The sequence below is a fragment of the Podarcis vaucheri genome (assembly GCF_965113315.1).
Source record: "Podarcis vaucheri genome assembly, chromosome: 11".
Classification (NCBI taxonomy): Eukaryota; Metazoa; Chordata; class Lepidosauria; order Squamata; family Lacertidae; genus Podarcis; species Podarcis vaucheri.
In genome coordinates, this window is record NC_138749.1 from 48,028,529 (window position 1) to 48,052,542 (window position 24,014).

General features: G+C 40.8%; 1 protein-coding gene and 1 long non-coding RNA gene across 3 annotated transcripts in view; one reads left to right on the plus strand and one right to left on the minus strand.

The window, feature by feature from the left end:
• SRFBP1 (serum response factor binding protein 1) overlaps positions 1 to 20,147 on the plus strand; it is a 42,015-nt gene extending 21,868 nt beyond the window's left edge. For both annotated transcript variants that reach the window (XM_082191614.1, XM_082191615.1), the window contains exons 4-8: positions 10,008 to 10,079; positions 15,605 to 15,686; positions 16,596 to 17,328; positions 18,438 to 18,475; positions 19,802 to 20,147. In XM_082191614.1, the coding sequence (XP_082047740.1) occupies positions 10,008 to 10,079; positions 15,605 to 15,686; positions 16,596 to 17,328; positions 18,438 to 18,475; positions 19,802 to 19,980 (1,104 nt within the window). In that variant the 3' untranslated portion in view covers positions 19,981 to 20,147. The remainder of the gene's footprint in view (positions 1 to 10,007; positions 10,080 to 15,604; positions 15,687 to 16,595; positions 17,329 to 18,437; positions 18,476 to 19,801) is intronic.
• Positions 4,576 to 9,995, minus strand: LOC309514514. The gene is made up of 3 exons (XR_014212032.1): positions 9,309 to 9,995; positions 6,928 to 8,846; positions 4,576 to 6,184 (listed from the first exon to the last, which is right to left on the minus strand). It is a non-coding gene; the product is annotated as an uncharacterized lncRNA (long non-coding RNA).
• Positions 20,148 to 24,014: the final 3,867 nt, after the last annotated feature.

The window sequence follows — 24,014 nt, forward strand, 5'->3', positions numbered from 1 at the left end:
AGAAATACTGATTACTTGTGCCATTAATGTAGCTATTCCGATTCCCTTCAAGTTCACTAGAAAACTCCCTGTATAGGAATTTGGGCATGTTGCTGTCCCTGAAAGGGGTCAAGCCTTTGAAACTTTGAAGCACTCCTAAAGTGAACCGTTGCAAGCTTGCATTTGGAGCACTTGCAGAATGCTTAGAGGGCACACACAAAGCAGCCCTTGCCAAGATTGTCAACCTCCTTTCCCTGTTCCAAGGTCTGGATACTTTCCTTGGCAAAAGGAGGGAAAGTGGCTGAGGCATTGAGTGCGCCTTGGGCTCCTCAGGTTGTCTTCTCCTGCTGTTGATGGGACTGAGACTACCAGACCCAAAGTGCCCTAAAAGGCTTCTTTGTGGAAATTATGTGTAAAGTTTGTTTCCTACCAGTATTCTTGGACTTGGAGTCTAGTATCATCCCTGGCAGGAAAACACTTTCTGCCGTGGCCTGTGAAGCATCCAGTTCTGCTGTCGTCTTCTTGTGCCTATAGTGCATTTCAGAGTTTGGGGGCAGTTCACGGGATTGAAGGGATTGCTTGCTTCGATCCTGGTTGCAAACATTCAAGCAGAGGCTCTCACATTTTACAATGAACTTTGCCCGAAAGATTCTATAACTCCTACTGTCAAGCTCAGGCATAGGCAAACTCGGGCCCTCCAGATGTTTGGGACTACAGTTCCCATCATCCCTGACCACTAGTCCTGTTAGCTAGGGATGATGGGAATTGTAGTCCCAAACATCTGGAGGGCCCGAGTTTGCCTATGCCTGGTCAAGCTTTTCTCTAGGTGAAGTTCATTATGTTTGCACCTCTTTCATATGTAAACATGAAGTTTCTTTGCGAAACAGATTTCAAAATGGATTCAGGGGCAAAAACAGCTTCAGCTTGGGAAAAAAACCATTTCTATTTTGCAGCGTAACTTGCATTATATAAAATTTGAAATACAGACCGCTGTGTGTCGAGCACTCTTAATCTCATGTCATGTTGGGCTGTGAGTTTACCTGTTTTTTTATTTTAATGTAAAATACTTTTTGGGGTTAAAACATTCTGCTAGGTGCTAACAGTTACATATGAAGAATTGTTCAGTAGTCACTGTGTATGGTACCCAATAAGATTTAGGCACTTGCGTTTGAAAAATGAATACCAGCCAGAGGATGGTATGTATTTGATGGAACTTGAGAAGTCCTGTCACTAACTGTTAAAAAGATTAAAGTTTTTCTCTATGGCAGGTTTGTTCTTATTACATCAGTGTGGTCTGGTCCAAGGGGCTTTCCCCCTTGATATTTGCACGTTATATTTATTAAAAGAGGACTAATAGGCATTTGTAGTAATCAGATGATTCAGAAATCCCAAACATTCCAAACTCAAAAGCTAGAAATATCCTCTTTGCAGGCAAACAACATTGGTTAAAAATTCTAGCTACGTGGATGAAAAAACTGGGTTAATTGTTTGCAGGAGTTCTTGAAGCTATTGGAACAGAAAACTGTTTTTAGATTCTTCAGGCTTCATTTTGCCAGAACTGTATAAAACATTTATTTTAAAATACAGGAAAGAGACAAAGAACGCTATGAACCTTGCTAGTTCTTCCTCTGTACGTGATTTATTTTATGGATGTCCAAACTGGACATATAAGATGTATTTGTAGAAAAAGAGGGTGGATTACAATAATACTATTATTTGGCCTTCATTGATTCAATTTATCCTATTTCACAAAATATTTATATCACATGACATGTTACAAGTTTTTATGTAAACCCATGTCACTGTTCTGAACTGAGCATTCTGGGCCAGTGTAACAGAGCTGAGGTGATGCCCAGCTAATCCCTACTCACGGTAGACCCATTGAAATCAGTGGACTTCTGTTACTTAAGTTCATTGATTTCCATGGATCTGCTGGTATTGTGTATTAGTTGAATGTTGCCTATGATCCGCAAACCCTAATTAAGAAATTGGGAACTTGCCATAAGATTCCATGGTCCTGGCAAGGAACAAATTCCCTCTTCCTGCCTTAACAGCAGTTAAGGCGCACATCAGTATCAACACAGCTGACCATTAAAGCTAAAGAAATTTCAAGAATAATCTGCCTCCTATGGTTCAAAGTTAGGTATGAATTTGTCTGCAAATACAGTGGTACCTTGGTTCTCAAACACCTTGATACTCAAACAACTTGGAACCCAAACACTGCAAACCCGGAAGTAAGTGTTCCAGTTTATGAACTTTTTCCCGGAAGCTGAACGTGCTCTGTTTTGATTATTCTTCCGTTTTGAGTGACACATCTGTCGGTTTTGAGTGCCACACTTCCATTTTGAGTGTTATGCTGAGGTCTATCTGGTTTTGCTATTTATTTTGCATTTTTGTTTTTGCTGCTTTTTTGTGACTGTGTGGAACCCAGTTCAGCTACTGATTGATTGTGTGTCTGCAGTACATTGTTCATTGCTTTCATTTTATGCATCAGCGGTCTCGTTAGATAGTAAAATTCATGTTAAATTGCTGTTTTAGGGGTTGTTTCTAAAAGCCTGGAATGGCTTAATCCATTTTGCATTACTTTCTATGGAAAAGCTTGCTTTGGTTTTGGAACGGACTTCCGGAACGGATTAAGTTTGAGAACCAAGGTAGCACTGTATGGACCTTATAGATATAAACAGTTTTCTAGATAAATTTGTATATTTGTTTGTGTATCAGCAATAGTTCTTTGGAATTGTTTGAGTGTGGTGGCAAATGACAGCGCATTGATCAAGTTGCCCTGTTCATTAGCTACACCTTGGATAATAGTTTTACTTTCGCCACAGAGGAAGTGGGGAAATCCTTCAACAGGAAGGAAATGGGACTGAGCTGTTATGGCCAGCTCTGAACAGAAGGGTAAAGGTAAAGGACCCTGACAGTTAAGTTTAGTCACGAACGACTCTGGGGTTGTGGCGCTCATCTCACTTTCAGGCCAGGGGAGCCAACGTTTGTCTGCTCCACAGACAGTATTTCCGGGTCATGTGGCCAGCATGCCTAAGCCGCTTCTGGTGCAACAGAACACCAAAACCAGAGGAGCACATGGAAACGCCGTTTACCTTCCCACCAGAGTGATACCTATTTATCTACTTGTACTTTCTGGCGTGCTTTCGAACTGCTAGGTTGGCAGGAGCTGAGTCAGTTCGCTATCATTAATTTCTGAAATAATCACCATGCATCATTTAACAAAACTGGATATATCTTCTCGTTTGTTCTTCCATAAGAGAATCAAGTCTTTAGGGATCAGCTGCCAGACAGGTGTAGTAAGTTATGTTGAAATGCTATCAGTCAGAGTGCTATTCGAGGATGTCAGGTACAAACACTTAAGAATAATACGATGACTGGGGATAGTACCTGAAGAAAAATACCCAAAGAGGCAAGGCCACCCTTGGCATTGAATCGAGATGTGATCACTCACTCCTTGTTCTGTTCGCTGTCTCCACTCCCATTGATTTACTGCCTCCAGGACTGCTTTCCCCCACCAGCAGCCTGTTAATCTTTAAAAAAAGGCATTGTACGTATTCAGAAAACAAAGTACTGCCTTGCTTTCACAATACAGTGGTACCTTGGGTCTCGAACTTAATCTGTTCCGGGAGCCCATTTGACTCCCGAAATGGTTTCAAAAACCAAGCCATGGCTTCCTTCACTCAATCGGAAGCCATATCGGACTTCATCTTCCGAAAAATGTTTGCAAACCGGAACACAAACTTCTGGGTTTGCAGCATTTGGGAGCCAATTTGTTGGGGAGCTAAGCTGTATAGTTTCCTTGCAACTCCCTTGCCTGCTTTAGAATGGCTGCAGTTGTATATGTATGCATGTTCACTTTTTGTGCCTATAATGTGATACATGCAAGACAAAGAAAGATATGGAAGAGAGTTGCATTTTTAAAAAATGTTTCTGGAATGAGTCGCAAGCTTGGGGGGTGTATTTGCGTGCTTCTCTCCTCCCAGCGAGATGCATACATTCCTGGCATGAAGGCGCTTCCTTCTGTGTGTGAAGTTGCCACAAGTTGCCTTTTTGCTATATGTGAGCTGCTGTAGCAGGATGGCAAATTATAAGCAGATTAGAATGGCTATGGCAGCTTGAACTTTTGCTTTGTGCAAGGAAGAGTATTAATATCACACAAGAGAAGAACAAATTCCTCCAAGATGAAATTTTTATGCTCCGCATTGTCTCTTCTGAAGTCAGTTCAGGGAGCAGGGTCATAAATAATGTTTGTTTTTCTTAATTATTGGGTAACGACAGCCAATACAATCCAAAACAGCTTTATGGCTTGCCTTGTGTCCAAAATGGAATTTTTAAAATCTGCTCTGTGTTCCGACTACTTTTGCTGCTTTTCTCTTCTCTCTGGTTGAATCTCAACCATTTTAAGCATTCTTGCGGTTGTTTTTCAATGCCTGTGCCATGTTGGTAAATATGATTGCAAGAAAATGGCTTCATTTATATATTTAATAAGTAATTCTTGAACTTGAATTCTAAATTTGCTACCAGAAGAAAAAAAGGAGACAGAACTATGTACTACCTATGAATTTACAGCAGGGTTTTCAAGCGAAGGATTTTTTCTACTTTACATTTACAAAGTGGCATGAATATTTCATGGAATGTACTTGTAAGAGCAGTGGCTAGCTAAATTACAGTTATACCTATGCCAGTGAAATACCATAACATTTAAATTTTAGGACTTCCAACTGTAATACCATTTTCTGCCAGAAAGGGTTTTAGTAGACTGTTCAAGTTCTAGGTCATGATGAGTATAGATTAGCTTTACCTGCAGCCAATCGGAAGCCGTGGAAGTCCTGTTGGACATTCGGGTTCCAAAGAACATTCGCAAACCAGAACACTCACTTCCGGGTTTGCAGCATTTGGGGGCCAAAATGTCTGAGTACCAAGGCGTTCAGGATCCAAGGAACAACTGTATTTGAAAATTAAAGAGAAAACTGCTTATGGTGATAGTTACCACCTAAGTACATGCCCACATATCAAAACTAGGAAAGCCTATTCTTGCTTTAATCCTGATATTGTTTATAATTGAAATTTGATTTTGACTTTGGGGAAGGTGATGTGGAACACATTTCAAGGAAAAATTAGAGGATACTATCCCAAGCGAATGCTGACATACACAACTGAAGAATTGCTAAGGAAATGGAATGTTCAAACATTGCAATTTTGGTTTTTGTGATGGCCCCACTGAATGATGCTATGACCCAGCTTTTTCCTTTTGCCCAACTTGGTTTTTGTAGCACCGATAACCAAAATACTTTCTGCAGTAGCTTGCAAAGAGCAGTTTGGAGAGCGACTGCTTTTTAAATCACCACAAAATTACGGTCTTGCAAACAAATGTTTTCATCCTAGAGGAAAGACGGTTAATTATATTTCCTATATGTGACTACTGACTTGAATGGGAACCATGGGGCTGAAACCGTTCCTCTAGTTACACTGTCCAAAATGCTCATATCATAGTTTCCAGTTTAAACTTTAAGCTGAAGTCATTGCTTCCATTTTGTCTTGGAAGCCTTTTAAAATCATGAAAATAAGTTTAGGAACATGTCACTGCATTTGAAAAGTTAACCGTGCCAACACTTTGTACTTATCTGAATCGTATCTCACTGATTTCGTTGGTACTTCTCCCAAATTTAACAACTTCAACAACAACAACAACAATGACATTTTATTACAGTCATAGACCAGCATAAGGAAAGGGGTACAATCATTTAAAATCATATAAAATCTAAAAAACAAAACAAAACACTAAAAGGAGTTAAAACAGAATATATATATATATATATATATATATTGAAGTCCAAAAGAAGCTAAGAAAGTCTAAAAGAAGGGTTAGGAACATCAGACAAGAGTGAAAGAGTGCAAAAGGCTAGTATATATAAGACCACAGATATCAGTCTATAGAGCACTCGAAGTAAGTATGCACAGAATTACAGTCTTAAATCTATATGTGAACCAGTAGAGTTTAGTTTAAAAGGAAGCCTTATCCAAAGGGGTTATTTTAGGGATTCTAAGGGCATATGCATGCCCAAGGCCTTTTTTTAAAAAAAAAAAATTTTTGTATAATTTTAACAACATACCTTTGTTCCATATCACAAACTGCATTACTTGTTGGTTTTGAAGAAAGACTAGTTCAACTCTGAAGGTTGCAGCCAAGTAAGACTCACTGAAATGAATGAACCAAAGATAGTCATTAATTTCAGTGGGGCTACTCTGAGTAACATTGAATACAACCTCCAGTTTTTATAAAGGAATTATGTTTATTTGGATTCTTGTCATTATTTGGAATGGTATTGTGGCTGAACTTAAGTGGGTGGGGATTCTTAGCACCGGAAGATAAATTTGTGTCGATTTAGTACATTGAAATAATGTCACTGTTATTGGTAAAAATACCAGTGCATGAGTTTACTTCAAGATTGAATTTCGTCTTAAATTTTATGTACTTGTAGACTATTTTATATTTTATGAAACTTTGATAAATAACAGCTCTTGTCAACAGAGCAAAGTGTTTTAGCAACCTGCCCACATCTGTCTACTTTGTGTGTAAAGATATTTGTGGGTTTCTTTTCTTTACACCTGTAGACTAAGATTACCACAGGAGTGGGAAAACTCCACTGGGCAGCCCTAGCTAGGCTCATCATGAGCCCCATTTGGTCTGCGAGGTAGTTTTTTCCAAACCACTCCCCCCCCCACCGCCCTATACTTAATGTCCTTTGTGACATCATCTGCAGGACAGGTAGTGACAAAACTGCCAAGGAGCAGTCAGTAGCCTTAAGGTGCCCTTCACAAGGTTGCCGATCAGCCTGTCAAGAACTCTGTAGCATAGCTAGCCCCTGCCAAAAGTGAGGCTTGAAGTCATTGCCAGTCAGCTGTAAGGTACCTAATTTAATCTGGCTAAGATGGTTGTACCGTGGAGTTCCTGATGGAGAACTCAGTATCGCAGCTGCCCCTGTTGAAAACACGGCTTGAGGTCCGCTGCCACCAGCTGATCGACACTGACTTCAATCCCTAGAGATTGGTTGTGTGCTCCTTGAATTCCAGCCACCAAGGAAAGATTGTGATGTCGGGGGATGTGCAAGTGGGCATCCCTTCTGGACATGGGGGGAACCCTGGATCTAGCTCACCAGCTAGAAAAGGTCCCACCTTGCCCTATCCATTCTGTCACTACTTGCCTAAGCTGGTCATTCTCATTTTACAGAGAAGCTTGCAAACATAACCAGAGAGATTGTGACTTGGTTCAGCCGGCTCTGTTGGAGTTGTGATTTTAGGTCAGCTCCACTGTACAACTTTATCAGTTACACGCTATTTCTGTGCCATCACACAAGATGCACGCTCAATGCTTCTTTGTTAATTCAGTGTTGGCCTTAAATATGAACTTGGAGATACAGCCGTACCTTAGAAGTCGAATGGAATCCGTTCTGGAAGTTTGCAACAGACGTTTGGGTTCCAAAGAACGTTTGCAAGCCAGAAGAATCACTTCCAGGTTTGCATCGTTCAGGACCCAAAATGTTTCACTTGCAAGTCGTTCGAGATCCAAGGTAGGGCTGTAGTGGGTATCAAGTTCAAATTAACTGATGATTCTTCCTTTAGGTTAGGTGGAGGTGGTGTTGGAACTTCTTGTGGGTGAAATTTATTGTAAAGCTAGTAAGTGGGGTGGGTGTGTTTTCCCTCCGAAGGCATGAGGATGTTTTTCCCCAATTGGCACCAAAACTTCAAATGACATTCCCATCTGCAAAACCTGGTGTGAATTTGACCACAGTAGCTATCAGACGGCTGGAACTTTCATCACCTTGCTATGACCAAAAGGGGGAAAAATCCCCTTGCTGTTTTAAATTTGCAATTCCAGATGTGATGTGTTACTCGCATTTCTTACCAACAACCAGACAATAAACAACAAGTTTTAAAATAGAATACTGGAACGAAAGTCACAAACTGAAGTAGCCTAAGCCATTCTCCATATTGTAGCATATTGTGGAAGAATTAAGAACATTTTAAATGATACTCGGTGAACTGCATGTTCAATCCACTGCTCAATCCTTTACTTGAATTGTGTCTTGTATATAGTTGCCAAGATACAGAAGTACAGTGGTACCTCAGGTTAAGTACTTAATTCGTTCTGGAGGTCCGCACTTAACCTGAAACTGTTCTTAACCGGAAGCACCACTTTAGCTAATGGGGCCTCCTGCCGCTGCTGTGCCGCCGGAGCACAATTTCTGTTCTCATCCTGAAGCAAAGTTCTTAACCTGAAGCACTATTTCTGGGTTAGCGGAGTCTGTAACCTGAAGCGTATGTAACCTGAGGTACCACTGTACATCAGGGTACCATAGGAGACAACTCCCAGGGGCTGTGGGGGCTTTGACCCCCACAATTAAATATTTAGGGGCGGACCCCCACAAAGTTGATGTGCATTCCCATTCAAATGGTGTGTGTACACTGTATCATGTGATCAATTATGCAGGGTGGAGCTTACCTCCCCCCCCCCAATATTTTATTCAGGTTGGCACCCCTGCATTGTACAGAATATCACTAAAGAATGTAATGCCTTATGTCGGTTAGAAATCATTTACATTTCCAGGGTAACCTGAAGTGGAAGCTGTGTGGATTGTTTTTTTTCTGAATATAGACAATTCACATGCAGATTCTAATTTTGAATTTCATATCCAGTGGTACCTTGGTTCTCGAACGTAATCCGTTCCAGAAGTCCATTTGACTTCCGAAAAGTTCGAAAACCAAGGCACTGCTTCTGATTGGCGCCAGTGCCCAAGGAAACAATAGCCGACAGCCACATCGGATGTTTGGCTGCCGAAAAACATTCGGAAACCGGAACACTTACCGTATTTTTCGCCCCATAGGACGCACTTTTCCCCCTCCAAAAATGAAGGGGAAATGTGTGTGTGTCCTATGGGGCGAATGCAGGCTTTCACTGAAGCCTGGAGAGCGAGAGGCGTCGGTGCACACCGACCCCTCTCGCTCTCCAGGCTTCAGGAAGCTATCCGCAAGCCTCGCGCGCCCAGCGGGAGGTCCTGCCGGGTGCGGAGGCTTGGGGCTGCAGCCTGCAGCCCGAAGCACAGGGCGCGCTCCGGAACTCGCCCCGTGCTTCGAGCAGATGTCCGCAAGCCTCGTGCGCCCGGCGGGAGGTCCCACCGGTCTCGCAAGGCTTGCAGGCAGCAGCCTGTTCTGGGGTCGGGGGAAGCTCGGGCTTCCCCCGCGCCAGCCCCGCACCTGGGAGGAAATAAAAAGAAAATTCTTTATCCCCCCCCAAAAAAAAAAATCTAGGTGGCGAAAAATACAGTACTTCCGGATTTTTGGCATGTGGGAGCCAAAATGGTTCAAGTACCAAGGTGTTCAAGAACCAAGGTTCCACTGTATTTTCTAAATAAGCATGCATACTACCTGTTAAACCAGCTGCTGTTACTCTGCATTGTAACTACCTCATAACTGTACATTGTATCTCTACCTAGTGTAGCCATTTACAGATCACCACCAAAAGAAGGGGGAATTGCAACAAAATAAGGCTATTGTTGCCAATGTACTCCGAAAGAAAACTGTTCAGGAGGTGGAGAACTGTAAATGTGGTTGAAATTTGGGGACATTGTTTACTGCACTATGCAGCTGGCGTTATCCTAGAAGGGCTGTGTTATAGGTCAACTTGTATGCATGTGGTGGATTTGTTTTATTTTATTAACATACAAAATCAAGCATGAAACAAAACCATCACAGAAAACAGATATGAAATATCAAAGCAGAAACAAGAAGGAGGCCAGAGACATCTGTAATGCCTTCCAGATTTTTGGTATAATAGACTTACGAGTCTATATATTAAAAAAAAATTCAACACCATTAACATAGATATCTCTTATTTTTCAAGAGGAATGAGCTGCATTTCCAGTTAGATTTTAATCTAAATTAGATTTTAATCCTGTTTTGCCAAAAAGCTGAAATGACTTTCATTGGCTAACTCTATTTCTCTCTCTCTTTTCCCCCCACAGGAGATAAAGCTTGACCACGTTACCAAATTAGCACTCGAAAGAGAAATTAATTTTGAGATTGTTTGCAAAAAGGTAGGATTCTTTGTACATTTGTGTTAAGTCATCGTGTAAACATGCTCGCGGGAAGGAAACCACTTTCGACCTGAGGAAATATATTTACAGTGGTACCTTGTGTTACATACGTAATCCGTTCCAGAGGTCCGTTCGTAACCGGTACGAGGCACGCTTTCAGTAATGGTGCCTCCCGCTGCTGCTGCGCCTCTGCGCTCGCATCCCGTGGCACAGTTCGCAACAAGGGGCATCTACTTCCAGGTTAGCGGAGCGCATAACCCGAAGCTTTCGTAAGGGGGACGGTACGTAACACAAGTTACCACTGTACAGCCATCCCAAAGGTTTGTCACAGGGTTTCATGTTATGTTGGTACTCATGGCATATGTCATTGTAGATCCTTCAGAACACTTTTCTAATGTTCTGACTTTTCAACAACAAAGGCATGTGCAGATGCCTGCTTTGGTCATGATGGATGCCTTGATGAGATATCTACTCTCAGTTGCAAATGTCTCTGTCCTTCGTTTTTTTTTCGTGCTCTGCAAGTTTAGAAGGAAAAAAACTCCATACATAGATCTCATGGAGATACTTTACAGGTGTCTATTTAGATTGTCAGCACTTTTGCTTTTGAGGTGGGAGGTGAGCTGGGGGATAGGACTCTAGATGTTTTGTAAGCACCTCACAGCTGATCTGCATTGTCCTATTTTATTTGTAAACTAGCATTATCTCAACAGATGCCAAAATAAATTGTATTTCAAATCTCATCTCTGGTGCAGTTGATTACATAGGTTTTAGGTGCAGTTGTCTATCCAAGAAAGAGGGCAAAAGTTGCTGGCTGGCATTTTGAGATACATTTGCAGATTTTACATGGGTGACATTCAACCCTGTCAGACACTTTGCACAATGGACTTCTTTTCAGACAATTGGTGTTCTCTCTTCTCCCTGAAGCCCTTCATATGTCCCCAAAATCTGCTGCAGAGGCTTGGGGGAAATCCCATTTGTTCCTTTGGAGAAGAAGTCCCATCATGTTAGCTGGTGCGACATTGGACCTTGCTCATTTATTTTTTCAGGGATTGTTTTTTTCCAGGGGGAAAAAAGGATTTGGCTGCAAGTTGATCATTTGCAATGAAAACCTTTGTGTTGTAGGTTTGTCATTGCTTGAAATGGTCAACATTTGTTTTTAAAATTGTATATTTCCTTTGGTCAGTGGATAACTTAATAGCAAGGATATCTTATCGCAGGATGGAGCAATTTATTTATTATTGAGATCCATCTTGTTAGTTAATGGATATAGTTAGAAAGAGGCAAACTTCTTGTGCCTGCCGGTGTCCAGCTTACAGCTGTCTTTGAAAGGGGAGAGTTCTCAGATTTCTACCAATGCCCTAGCTTTCCTTTCAAACTTTGCCAAAACGGAATGAGCCGATGTAGGCAAATTTGCTTACTCTGTGTAATATAATTAAACATGTAATGTGAGTTTCTTTGGCGGAATTTCTGTTTCTAGCAAAACCACAACATACATCCAATTCACCAATTTGGTAGTTTAGGGTTTGTTGTGATCTCTTTTTGTTGTCGTTGGTTGATGTTTTTAAAGGAAAAACCAATTTATTAATACAAGGTACAGGAAGCAATGACATTTCTCCTTTCGGTGCTGCTCACTGCATTTTGTTTTGGCCACCACATTTTAACTAGTATACATACATTAAAAGGAAGTGGAAATTATTTTCAACGCTTGGGGAAGATGAAGAATTAGAATGTAGAATCGAGTATGTTTAGGTGGAACAGCAGATTGTGGTCAACCTAGCACAAAGTTGACCACAATGTTCTCCACTCTCCTCCCCCATGTGCCCCCTAAATCTGTTCTGGAAGTTCCCTCAAGCCCTCAGAGCAGATTTTGGGGTGGTTTAGGGCATGTCCTGGGGGAGAGGGGGAACCCCATTGTGCTAGTGCATCAAATATTTGTGGGGTGGGGAGTCTGCTTTAGAGAAGTACACAAAGGAAGAGTTTCTCTCATGTGCCCCTCAGTAATGGGGAACCTTTGGCCCACAGGCCTTATTAAGTGGGCCAGGCTTCTCTGTTTGGGTCGTGAGGCCTGACGTCACAGATATATGAAATAAGGTACAGAGCAGGGAATGGGGCTTGTCAGCACCAGCAATCTATACTGCTCAACACTCAGCTGTGCACTGGGCTTTAGAAGTTGCAAAACACCAACAATCAGCTTATCGGCAGTGCCTGCAAAGTACCGTTCTTCAGCCATGTGGTTTGCTTTGAGACCACACAGGCAAAGGGAAACAGGTCATCTGATGTTATTGTGGTATCCGGTGACTGGCAGGTGGATGGTTCCACCCACCTGTCAGACACGGCACCTGGTGGAGAAGAGAGAAGACTCCAGCCCACGGACCAGACCTAGTCCAGACCTAGTTCTCCCACCCTCCATTTTGGTGATCTTACAAGGAGACCGTTTCTCCATCATCAAAAGTGTATAAAAGGCAAGAGTTTTCTTGGCCCAGATGTGGAACAGTCTGCCTCGGCCATCACTTTTTTTGTACTTTTTTGAAGATGGGTGACAATAGGTCTTCCCCCCAATATATATGCGCCAATAGATTGTCAGTTATTTGGGACTCAGTATAACTTTGGCAAGCTTTTATAGCTAATGATTGAATAGTATTTTCCTGGTAATACTGTTACTGTGTTCTTTGTGAGCCATTTATACACTTCAAAAATAAATTATTTTTTTTAAAATAAAATTTATTTTATTTTTTAAAAAATGCTTAAGCAATGAATGCATGGGAAAGCCCGTTGCTTTTATGCAGTGTGCATTACAGCCACTTGAAATTTATTGATTCAGAAGTTTTGGAATCCAAATCATGATGTTTCTCTGCTGGCTCAAGGCCATTCACTTTGAAAACGTTATGTTTCCTTCATGCTAATTATACATTTATGTTGCTTGATAGAAGATGCTGGCATTTGTTACGACATTAATAACAGAACACATAATTACTTACTTGGATTTTTAACATTCTTTGCCTTATTTAAAAATTCTGTGTGCAGTCCTTAAGCCAAGAAGAAACAAACTTCTGTGAAATCTCTGCTGTCGTTTTTAGCTAAATAAGTCTTGGTATTTGTTAGTGACATCTTATACTTAATGTGTACTTTGTAGGAAGTGAGTGCTTGGGATTCTGTCAATATGCATCTCATCCTAAAGTCAAAAGATACATGTGGTGAGCAGGTGTCATTGCTTTTGTGATCTGCACATCTTCAGGGCCAGACCTTATACTAAGATACCCCAAATTACTGCAGTGGAGTAGCCCTGTTAGTCTCTTGCTGCAAAAAAAACAATCAAACCCCAGACTGTTGTAGCCCCTTAAAGGCCCTTATGGCATTATCTGTTGTGAATTCAAACCCACCTTGTCAGATCACTCTGCTCAGTAGGGCTTTTCTAGTTGGTTAAAAGGCTGCTCGGAGTCCCCTGGACACGAATGCAGTAAGAAGCAAGTTTAATGTTTCTTCATAAGGCACAAGATAAGATACCCTAGGAGTAACCTTTATAGAGCCTGAACAGTCCCCTGATTCTGTCTGAAATGGAATTGACTGTGGGTGTTTAAAAACCACTGTTTCCTGATAAATTTCCATGGCAAACAGATCCTAACTTCAAACACAAATGGTTGTGGTTACTCTTAAGAACATTGGCGATGTGGGAATGTTTCATGAAGGTGTAAGATTTGTCTCCCTGTGACTAACTCTGTTCCTGTAATGCAGATGATTCAGCCTTGTGGTCTTCAAAAGATTTGTACGTTTGAACTATGTTCTTAAATATTTTCACAGCCTTAAGAATTTGTTGTCTAGCTTAACGTCTCCTCGGTGCCAAAGGTACACTGTCTGCCCGGTGATTTTGGCTTTTGAACGGAAATGAACTAGCTCAAAAACGATTTCAAGAGTTAATATCCAGTCCTGGTGCCCAACAGTGTATTTTCCCTGTTGGTCTACCTCTAAACACTGTGCAAAAGCATAATGGATAGTTTCCATGTACTATAGCCTGCCAAATGGCTTTCCCCATCGCATAGATTATTTCTTCACCACCAGGAGCCTGGGGAAAATTTCAGTGAGAACAATCCATTTAATGGGGTTTTCTGTGGCCACCATACAGAACAGCTGCTACAAATAAGCTGTTTAATGGAGCTTTGCAATGGCAATGCAATTCTGAGACCCTGAGAATCCTGAGAAATGAAGGGTCCCCTCCGCTCCTGACTACAGAGGAAGGGAGTTCAGTTCCTAAATCAACGTCTTACGAATTTTGTCTCATACACTAGTCCAAAATCCTGCTTCATTGTTGAGTCTCCTACTGATGCAAGGCATGCGCTTCACATAAGGAGTATGGGCAGCAGAGATCTGGATGAGATCAGTGGCTACAGTCACTGTGGGAAAAATATTTCTGTTTTGTTTGGCATTTTAACATCTATGAATAAGCGAGCCTAGGATAATTGTTATCCACGATGCAGTTGACTTTTTATTTTATTTTACATTTTTAATGCTATAGCATCAGGGGAAACTTTTAAGCTAAGATTGAGAAGTGAAAAAGTAATGCAGCCTATACATACAGTGGAACCTCTAGTTCCGGAGGTCCATGCGTAAGTCGAACCAGGTCGCTGATAGAAGCGCTGTTGGGCGCAGGCGCATTTGGTGGCAGTGTTGTTTGCACAGGCGCAAATCGCAGCAAACCCGGTATTTACTTCCAGGTTTGCTGCGGTCGCAACTTGGATCGGGCCCAAGTAGAGGCGGTTGTAAGTAGAGGTTCTACTGTATTGACTTTGGAATAAGCCCCAATCAGCTTGGTGGAATGTCCTTCTCAGCAAACATACAGAGCATCAGGTTTTCACTCGATTCATCTATCCACGCAGTCCTGTATCTGCTCATCAGAAGCACATCTTACTGAGTTCCATAGGATTTAGGATTGCAGCATATATGTACTATAATCTGCATACATTGGATGCTTCGAAAGACTTGGGTCAATTTTTGGGGCATAGTGTCATGGGCATTCTTATGGGGAAATACAACTGCTACCATCTTTTGCCAGGGTTTTATGTGCAGAAAAATACTAGTAAGCTATAAAAATGTGGATGTCACATTGTATGTTTAGCGACCCTTTCCCTCTCAGCTGTAACTATAAATGGGAGGAAATTGAATTTGTCGTAAAATGAAGGATTTTAGTGTTTTCCATTCGTGCATGAACTAAAGGTATTCGGTACTCACACAGAAGCTATGACTGCTCTTTGGTCACGAGAAAGTGTTTCCTAATCCTGCAGGCTGGCAAAAGTACGTTAGATTCATTTTTAGAAATACAGATTTTAGCTGTTCCTAAGTCTCTGAAGATAATAGTATTTGATCTTCAGAAATGCCGACTAGGGTGTACTTTGGTGCAATACCACTGCCATTGGTAACCTTTCAAGCCCCTTATTGCAGCATATGCAGATTTAATCTTGATAGGGTTGATTTTCTTTTTCTCCCTTTTGTTTTGTCACTCAACAAGATGCTTCACCATTTTTCTAATACAGCCTAATTCTACAGTAAGAGAAAGAGCCGTTGCTAGATTGACAACGCACCCACTACTGAAGACAAAAATTGCCAATATTAAAGGTAAGCCAAAATTTGGCCAGCTAATCTTTGTACACTGGAGCATGTACAGCTTTAACAACAACAACAACAACAACAACAACAACAACAACAACAACAACAACAACATTGTCTTAAGCTGCAGTGTGTCTAGGCATTGATGACCTGCTCAAACTGAGAATTTGCAATAGTCGAGTAAGCTAAATGTATTGTATTCTGTGTACCTGAAATAATGGGAGAGAGATCTCTCAAAAGCAGTGCATCTACAGATGCCTAGCACACTCATAAGCCAAATGTTTCTGGGTGTGTCTTAAGATTTCCAGGGCTATTCTACAACCATGTGCACTATTGCACGTATGTATTGTTACTCATACCAACAAGTTGAGGGGTTAGGCTGACTCATCATTACCACTCTTGCTATTTCCATAGTTGCTAAACTAGTGAAATTAAACAATGATTCAGGAGGTTCTGGTAGAACAATGAATACATACTGTTAAAGCAAGGGCCTTCTTGGTAGTGGTGCCCGCCCTGTGGAACACCCTCCCATCAGATGTCAAGGAAATAAACAACTATCTGACTTTTAGAAGACATCTGAAGGCAGCCCTGTTTAGGGAAGTTTTTAATGTTTAATGCTGCATTGTGTTTTTAACATTCTGTTGGGAGCCGCCCAGAGTGGCTAGGGAAACCCAGCCAGATGGACGGGGTATAAATAATAAATTATTATTATTCTCTTCCTGCTACCAGAGACCCTCTTCACATGAGGTGCCACAGAGAAAAATATATTTTTTTCTACCACTGCATTATGTGGCCCCATTCCACCACCCTCCACAACAAAATGAGTTTGCTTTAGAACCCCTTTTATCATTTCTGTGTTTGTATTTTTACCATTATGCTGCATTATTTTTTTAAAAAAAAAATCTTGCTTTTTTTTAGCGGCTGTAAAAGCCTTCAAAGATGCGAGACAGAAGCCAGCAGGACCCATTTCTTCAGAAGAGCATAAATCGGAAGAACAACTTACCAAACAATCTGAGCTAACCCCGCATTCCAGTAGCAGTCTACATAAGAAAACAATTAAACAAGCTGGAAACCAAGACAAAATAAAGGTGAAAGAGAAGCCAGGCTCTGACATGGGAAAAGAACAAATTTGTGTGAGAGAGAAGCTGAAAATGGAAGACGGTGAGGAAATATGCCTGTTGGATGATGTTACAGTGCAGGCTGCAGAGCATCATAAATTAGCTCCTCAGGCTCAAGCAGAAAAGTCAGTATATTCCGAAGTTACAAAATGTTTAGATGACCTCCTGAGTAGAACAGAAGTTAATGCACCTGATAGAGTGACAAGTGAGGAAGCTGGAATGGAGAAGGAATACTTTGATGACAGCACTGAAGAAAGATTCTATAATCAGTCTTCTGGCTCTGATGAAAATGATAGCGATGATGACTTCTTCATTGGCAAAGTAAAGAGAACGAAGAAAAAGAAGGGAGCAGCTGATATTTCATTACCTACAGACCAGAAAGGCAAATGTATCCAGCTCAAAAAGGGCTCGCAGTCTGACACAGCCCAGGACACAGACACAAAAGGCAAAAATCAAAGCTCAAAATCAATGAAGCTAGAATCCATGTTTTATTCTTCACTGTCAGACACAAATAAGTCCAAATCAGTGAAAAGGTAAGCCATCAAAACCCTCAATCTAGTTTGCAACCGTTTTGGACAAATGTTTTCACCCTTCAAGTGGCTTACACGCTGTGAGAAGTCTTTGCATGTTTTCTGACTAGCCTCCTCTGTTGAGTCAATTTTTGCATTAGACTTTCCCTAGAGGAGCTACCATGGGACGCAGGTGGCGCTGTGGGTTAAACCACAGAGCCTAGGACTTGCCGATCAGAAGGTAGGCGGTTCGAATCCCCGCGACGGGGTGAGCTCCTGTTGCTCGGTCCCTGCTCCTGCCAACCTAGCAGTTCAAAAGCACGTCAAAGTGCAAGTAGATAAATAGGTACCACTCCAGCGGGAAGGTAAACGGCGTTTTCATGCGCTGCTCTGGTTTGCCAGAAGCGGCTTAGTCATGCTGGCCACATGACCCAGAAGCTGTACGCTATCTCCCTCGGCCAGTAAAGCAGGACGAGCGCCGCAACCCCAGAGTCAGTCACGACTGGACCTAATGGTCAGGGGTCCCTTTACCTTTACCATTGTCAGAGTCAATAGCTTTAATGAAGTCATGGAAACTGAGCCTTATTCACAATGAGACCGTGAGCTTGGCTTGGCTATCAAACCCCATTTATGCAGAGTAGGGGCAAGGAAAAAATTGGCCCAATTGAGTGAAATTCTTAACTTCCTCAACTCCGTAGACCAACTGACAAGTGGGCAGGGTCACTGCTTGTCAATCATCTGATGTAAAAATGATGCCCAGTGAATAAAGGTGGCCTTACATAGGTGGGGACAGAGAAGTCCCCATGTAGGAATGAACTCTCACTCATCAGCATATAGAAAAGGGGGTTCAATGTGACTTTCTTCAAGGAAAGCAGCCACATCTCTGCCTGCCCTCCACGTCGTGTCGCATATGATGTCAGGTGTGGAGTAGATGGGTGTGGTTTGGAGAAAGTTGCCTTGTGGGCAAATGGGGAGGTCTGGCTGGCCATATTTGGCCCATGGCCAGAGGTTCCCGCCCCAGATACAGATAATTCTCAGGTCTAATTATGTGCTTTAGGTTTCACAGATATCACATGTTTGTTGCACTCAATAATGTCTTGACTTCTGAAAATATCACTTTTTTTCTGTTATAGAACTGTAAAAGACCACCTTCCCAGAAGTAAAGCAAAAGGTAAGTCAAGTTGATGTTGCTACTTGCATCCATGCAGCATCAGAACAAAATCTCATTTTGTATTTAAATTGTAGCAGTAGTTTTTCAAATGCATTTAATTGTATTGATTTATTTATTTTTTAAAGCATTGCACTTGAACTTTATATGGGCTTTTAAATTTTCAGTTTATGGAAGGACATTTTTACAATCTAGGTTTGTACAGCTAATTTTACTAGCCCTACTCCAGGTCAAGCAATCACTATGATTTTACTGAAGTTTGGAATAATGTGCTATCCTTGTTTTCATATTTTCCAATAGGGTTTATAAGGCACACGAGTCTCATTTTCATATTTTATTAAATTTCGGGAGGAATTCAGTGTTGCACCAAGAAGATCATTCCATCAGGGAAAGAAAGCACTGTGGCTTGTCATATGTAATAATCCCCTTTTCACACACACACACACACACACACACACACACACACACCCAGCACTGTTCTGCAAGTTCTCCCTGTCCCACCCCAGGGCCAATTTGGGCCTCTGATAGACTTTACCAGTGCCGCATAATTCAGTACTGTTTTATATACAATCAGAAGAAATTACTTTTGAAAACTACATATCTCTGTACCATATTTAGAAGTTTTGCTTGTCCTCCAAAACTGCATGATGTTCCACTTTGCAGTGTCATGCCTGGAAGCTTTCCATAAGATAATTAAAAGAATGTCAGTGGCTTCTGTTTAATGTGTAAAAGTAACCGGGGGTGTTGCATCATAAAGATGTAATAAATAATCCCTAAAGCACATAGGATAAGGTGGATCCCAACTTGTGCTCAGTGGAGCTCTTAGATCTTTTCCCAGGTGCCCCCTCAAATGCTGCTCAGGAGGGATAGGAGACGTTCTGAAGCACCATCGGAGGTGGTTCTGGAGGCTACACAGGGAAATGGGAGAAAATCACAGCTTCACCCTCTTTGTATATTGAGAAGTCTACTGCATCCTAGGTGGGAAATATCCTATCTGTTTGCAGAAGATCAAATCTGGATCTAACTTCTTATCTCTGAGGCACCAACTAGAAGCTGTATACAGTGGTACCTCGGGTTATAGACGCTTCAGGTTACAGACTCAGCTAAACCAGAAATAGTACCTCGTGTTAAGAACTTTGCTTCAAGATGAGAACAGAAATTGTGCGGCAGTGGGAGGTCCCATTATCTAAAGTGGTACCTCATGTTAAGAACAGTTTCAGGTTAAGAACAGACCTCCAGAACAAATTAAGTTTTTAACCCGAGGTACCACTGTACCTCTATGGTGTGTGAATTGTCAATGTTATTAATGTTCTATAAATTCCTGTGCAGGTTTTGAAAGAAACGGTCCACAGAAACAGATGTCCAAAGGTTTGAGTATGAAGCAAGGTATTAAGAAAGAACAATTGGAACAGCCACTTCATCCTTCCTGGGAAGCGAGCAGGAAACGTCGAGAGCAAGTATCTCAAATTACAGCATTCCAAGGGAAAAAAATTAAATTTGAAGACTAAGGGGGTGTTATTTCTTCTTAAGGACTCTTTTCTTTTCCTCCCTTTTTTTTATCTCATCTGTTGACAACTTGCTGACACAGCTGTATAAACTAAAAACAAAGACATTTTCATTTATAGATTTTCAATATAACTGTAATATATAAAATAAATTGTTGATTTTGAAGTCATTCGTCGCAAGAGGCTTTTTGCTATAGAAACTATTCTACATTTGTCAGGAATAGCTCCATTTGCCATGTTGCCATTTGCCATGGGAACTTGCATGAAAGATCACGGGTATCGACAATTGGTAAAGATGCACCTCTTTATCCAGGCCTTAGATTCAATGGAGTCCTTTTCCTTCTCCTGCACAACTGTTCTGTGCTCCTGTTTTGTTGCTTTGCCATTGGTTGTTTTGTGATTTTATTTTACGATTTGAATGCAAATTGTACTTGCTTACATCAAGACATTTTTGTGACGTTTGGGAACCATTCAGTGAAGGGCTAGCTAGAAGTTCAAAAAAAAATAGGCGTTTGTGGAAATCCCATAGGCAGAAAAAACATTTTGCTGTACATCATAGGATCTTAGAATTGTAGTAGGAAGCAACCCCAAAGGTAGTCTGGTCCAATCCTCTGCAATATAGGAATCTCAACTAGATCATTCATGACAGATGACCATCTAGCCTCTGCTTAAAAACCTCCAAGGAAGGACAGTTCACCGCCTGTTGTGGGAGACCGCTCCACTGTCGAACAGCTCTTGCTGTCAGAAAGTTATTCCTTATGTTTGGTTGGAATCTCCTTTCTTGCAACTTGAATCTATTGGTTCGGGTCTTAGCTTCCGGAGCAGGGAAAAAGAGGCTTGCTGCATTGTCCATGTGACAGCCCTTTAGATATTTGAAGATGACTATCATTTATGCCAAATGAGGATACCATTCTATGCACCTTGATGGTGTTTTGTTGCTTATTAAGATGCTGCAGGGCTTGGCTGTTTTTGCTTGAAATGTCAGAGTTTGTATTCAATTACTAGTTCTGGAACAAATGTATAAACAGAAACCACTGGAAAACAGCATGTGTCTTGCAGTGTGAATAACTGACATTTGCTGTCCAAATAAGGAAGACTCTACATCAGAGGTCAGAAACCTGTGCTCAAATGTTGGATTCCAGTTCTTGTCAGCCCCAGTCAGTATGGCCAATGGTCTGGGATTTTGGGAATTGTAGTTCCAACATTTGGAGGGACATAAGTTCAGCATTCGTGCTCTAAAGGAATGAATCTGGTGTTAAATCTCCTTACTACAGGGTACCTTGGTTGTTGAATGGCTTGGCTCCCAAACAAATCGGCTCCCAGTTTGCAAACGTTTTTCTTAAGCCGAACGTCCGACGCAGCTTCCAATTGAGTGCAAGAAACTCCTGCAGCCAATTGGAAGCCGCACCTTGGTTTTCGAACCGTTCTGGGAGTCAAACGGACTCCCGGAACGGGTTAAGTTTGACAACCAAGTTACCACTGTACTGTTAAAGTCAGAAATTTGTATCTATACTGTCCAATGGTTGCATTCATTTGTGTTTTGATATTCTGAGATTAGAAGGGCATTTGACTGAATTGAATGTCATCTATTTTCAGATCAGTTAATTCTTTTGGTTATCTAGAGTGCATTAATTGAAAAAGTAGGGGGAAGTTGTTTGCTTATAACACTGCAGGATTTGTCTTTTACGTCCCAAAAAAATTATTTTCATATGGTCCTTCATTTCTCTTGGGATTCAAGCTACGTGTTAACAAGCTCTAACTTTTAGTGACTCCACTGCTTTAAAAGCTTTTCCCCATTTTACATGCATGTTGAAGAGAAAAATATTACATATGTTAATGCTAGCCCAATATTAGAGTTTCCTATCCCTTTATTATTTAATCTCTCATTTTCCTAAATTTACAAATACTACACAACATGCCCTGAATCTCACTAGTTGATAAACATCTTTCCATTGGAGAAAAACAAGTTGTGAATGGCTAAAGAAAACTTGCACACTACATACAAAGTAATAAGATAACGCCTTTTCCTGTTTTAGTTGTAAAATGGAGAAACTTGAAAACTTCATAGCTTGAGTAGCATCTCTTTACATGTATCTGGGCTGCCAAGAGTGCTTAGTTTTTCTTGGCAATTGATGAACAGGAGAGAATTTCTTACTGCTATAACTTATGACCCTAGCAGTATTCCTATGGGGTGTCTAGCACATCAAAGCATTTTTAAAAGTGCTGGATTTACAGCAAAGCTTTTGATCTAAGGAACGAGCTATGTAGACTTTGTCTACATAGGAGGGCAATGCCAGGTGAATGTAAATCACATCTCTTGTTTTCTTCTATTCAGATAAACCAGTGTTTTTAAAACTGTGAGACATACAGAGAAGTAGCCCCAGTTGAAAAACACCAATATAGAAGGAAACTCTACCAACCTTAAAATATATTATTGAATGTTTTTGTTTAGCGGCGTTTTGGACGCATAGCGGACTAGAACTCCATTGTGGTCAAACTATATTGATACAAAAGTCTCAGTCTTATACTGTATTGTATTTTGTAGAAATAGAAACATTCTGAACTCAAGGATACATTTGAACTCAAAGTAATTTTGCAGACAGGCTTACTAAAATGGTGATACAGGAAAATAAACTAGCCTACTGAAGACCCGTTGACTATCTGTCTAGGCTTGTGGCAAGGTCCTGATCATGAACATCACTGTTATTTTTATCCTATGAGCTTTGTCCCATAATAATCTTGTCATAATACATAATTAGTAGCATTTTTACAAGCTTTCCCTCTGGAAAGTAGAGGCAGCCCTGTTATAGACTGTTCTCCAGGCTCAATATGGTTTGTCAGCGATAAGCAAACTTCCTGCTTATATAAGAACTGTGATTGATACATACAATTTTCCTTATCCATGTGTGATGACTTCTATAAACTCCTTTAGCTCTCTTAGGTTGACCCTCCTTTCCCTAGCAGGGTAATTACAAAATTATCTAAGGTTTATATCTGAAGTATCATGTTTGTAATTTTTAGAGAATGAAATGCTTCTCCCATAGAGAAGAATGATACAATCATGTATATAGAGATTCCTCTTAACCTGTAAGAAAGATTTTGGTGAAAGCGGGAGAGACATTCTGAGCATTCGAAAAACAAATTTATTCAGGTCATTTTCACATAAATCTGCAACCACGATACAAGAATTAAACAAGAATATGGAAGTGCAATGAAGAAAACAAAGCTAGTGTATTAATAATTATAAATAACTTCTCAGAGAAAGATGCAAAGATTTTAAAAGCAAGGCTCTTTGAAAAAAATAATGAAGTAAATATTAGAATTCCTTGCAAGAAGTTAGAGTGGCTCTTCACTAAATTTGTAACATTTGGTTGCTTATAAATTTCCTGACAGAAAACTGTTTATTTCAATTCAAGTTAAAATATGTAAGCACCTTTGTAGTATCTGGAATGTGAAAATGATGTTTTTGGTGTAAGGCACAGGATAGACCACTTGTAAGAATATAGTACTTCAGTTCTCTCCAACTAAACCTATGGGGAGGTACAAAAATGGTGAGTGGGGGGAAAATCAGTTTACCATTAAAAATCCCTTTGATCTAAATGTGAAATATTTGAATTAGAAACATTTTCTGTGCTATAGTCCGAATAAGGGCCTGCCAAAAAAGTGAAGAAAATCTATCTCTGTGTCATGCAGCTGGAAAGGAAAAGGATTAGTTTCTCGCAAAAAGATGTAGCCCATTAATTCCTCGTGTGTTCCAAAAACCACAAGAAAATCTTCCAAGCTGCCATGAATCTTCATGAATTAGTACCTTTCTTTGTTAGAACTGATCTTGGCAAAGTGAATCTTGGCTGAGGTCTGAATCCAAAAGTGTCAGATATTCCAGTTCACATCATATGTAACAGCAGATAACCTGCTTCCCTCCAATAAATGAACACACAATTTTGTAACTGGAAAAGCTGCTAAATGTGGGATAGTGGTCCTATGAAGCTGCTCGGCCCTATTCTTTGAGATGCCATCATCATGCCATCATGCCTCAG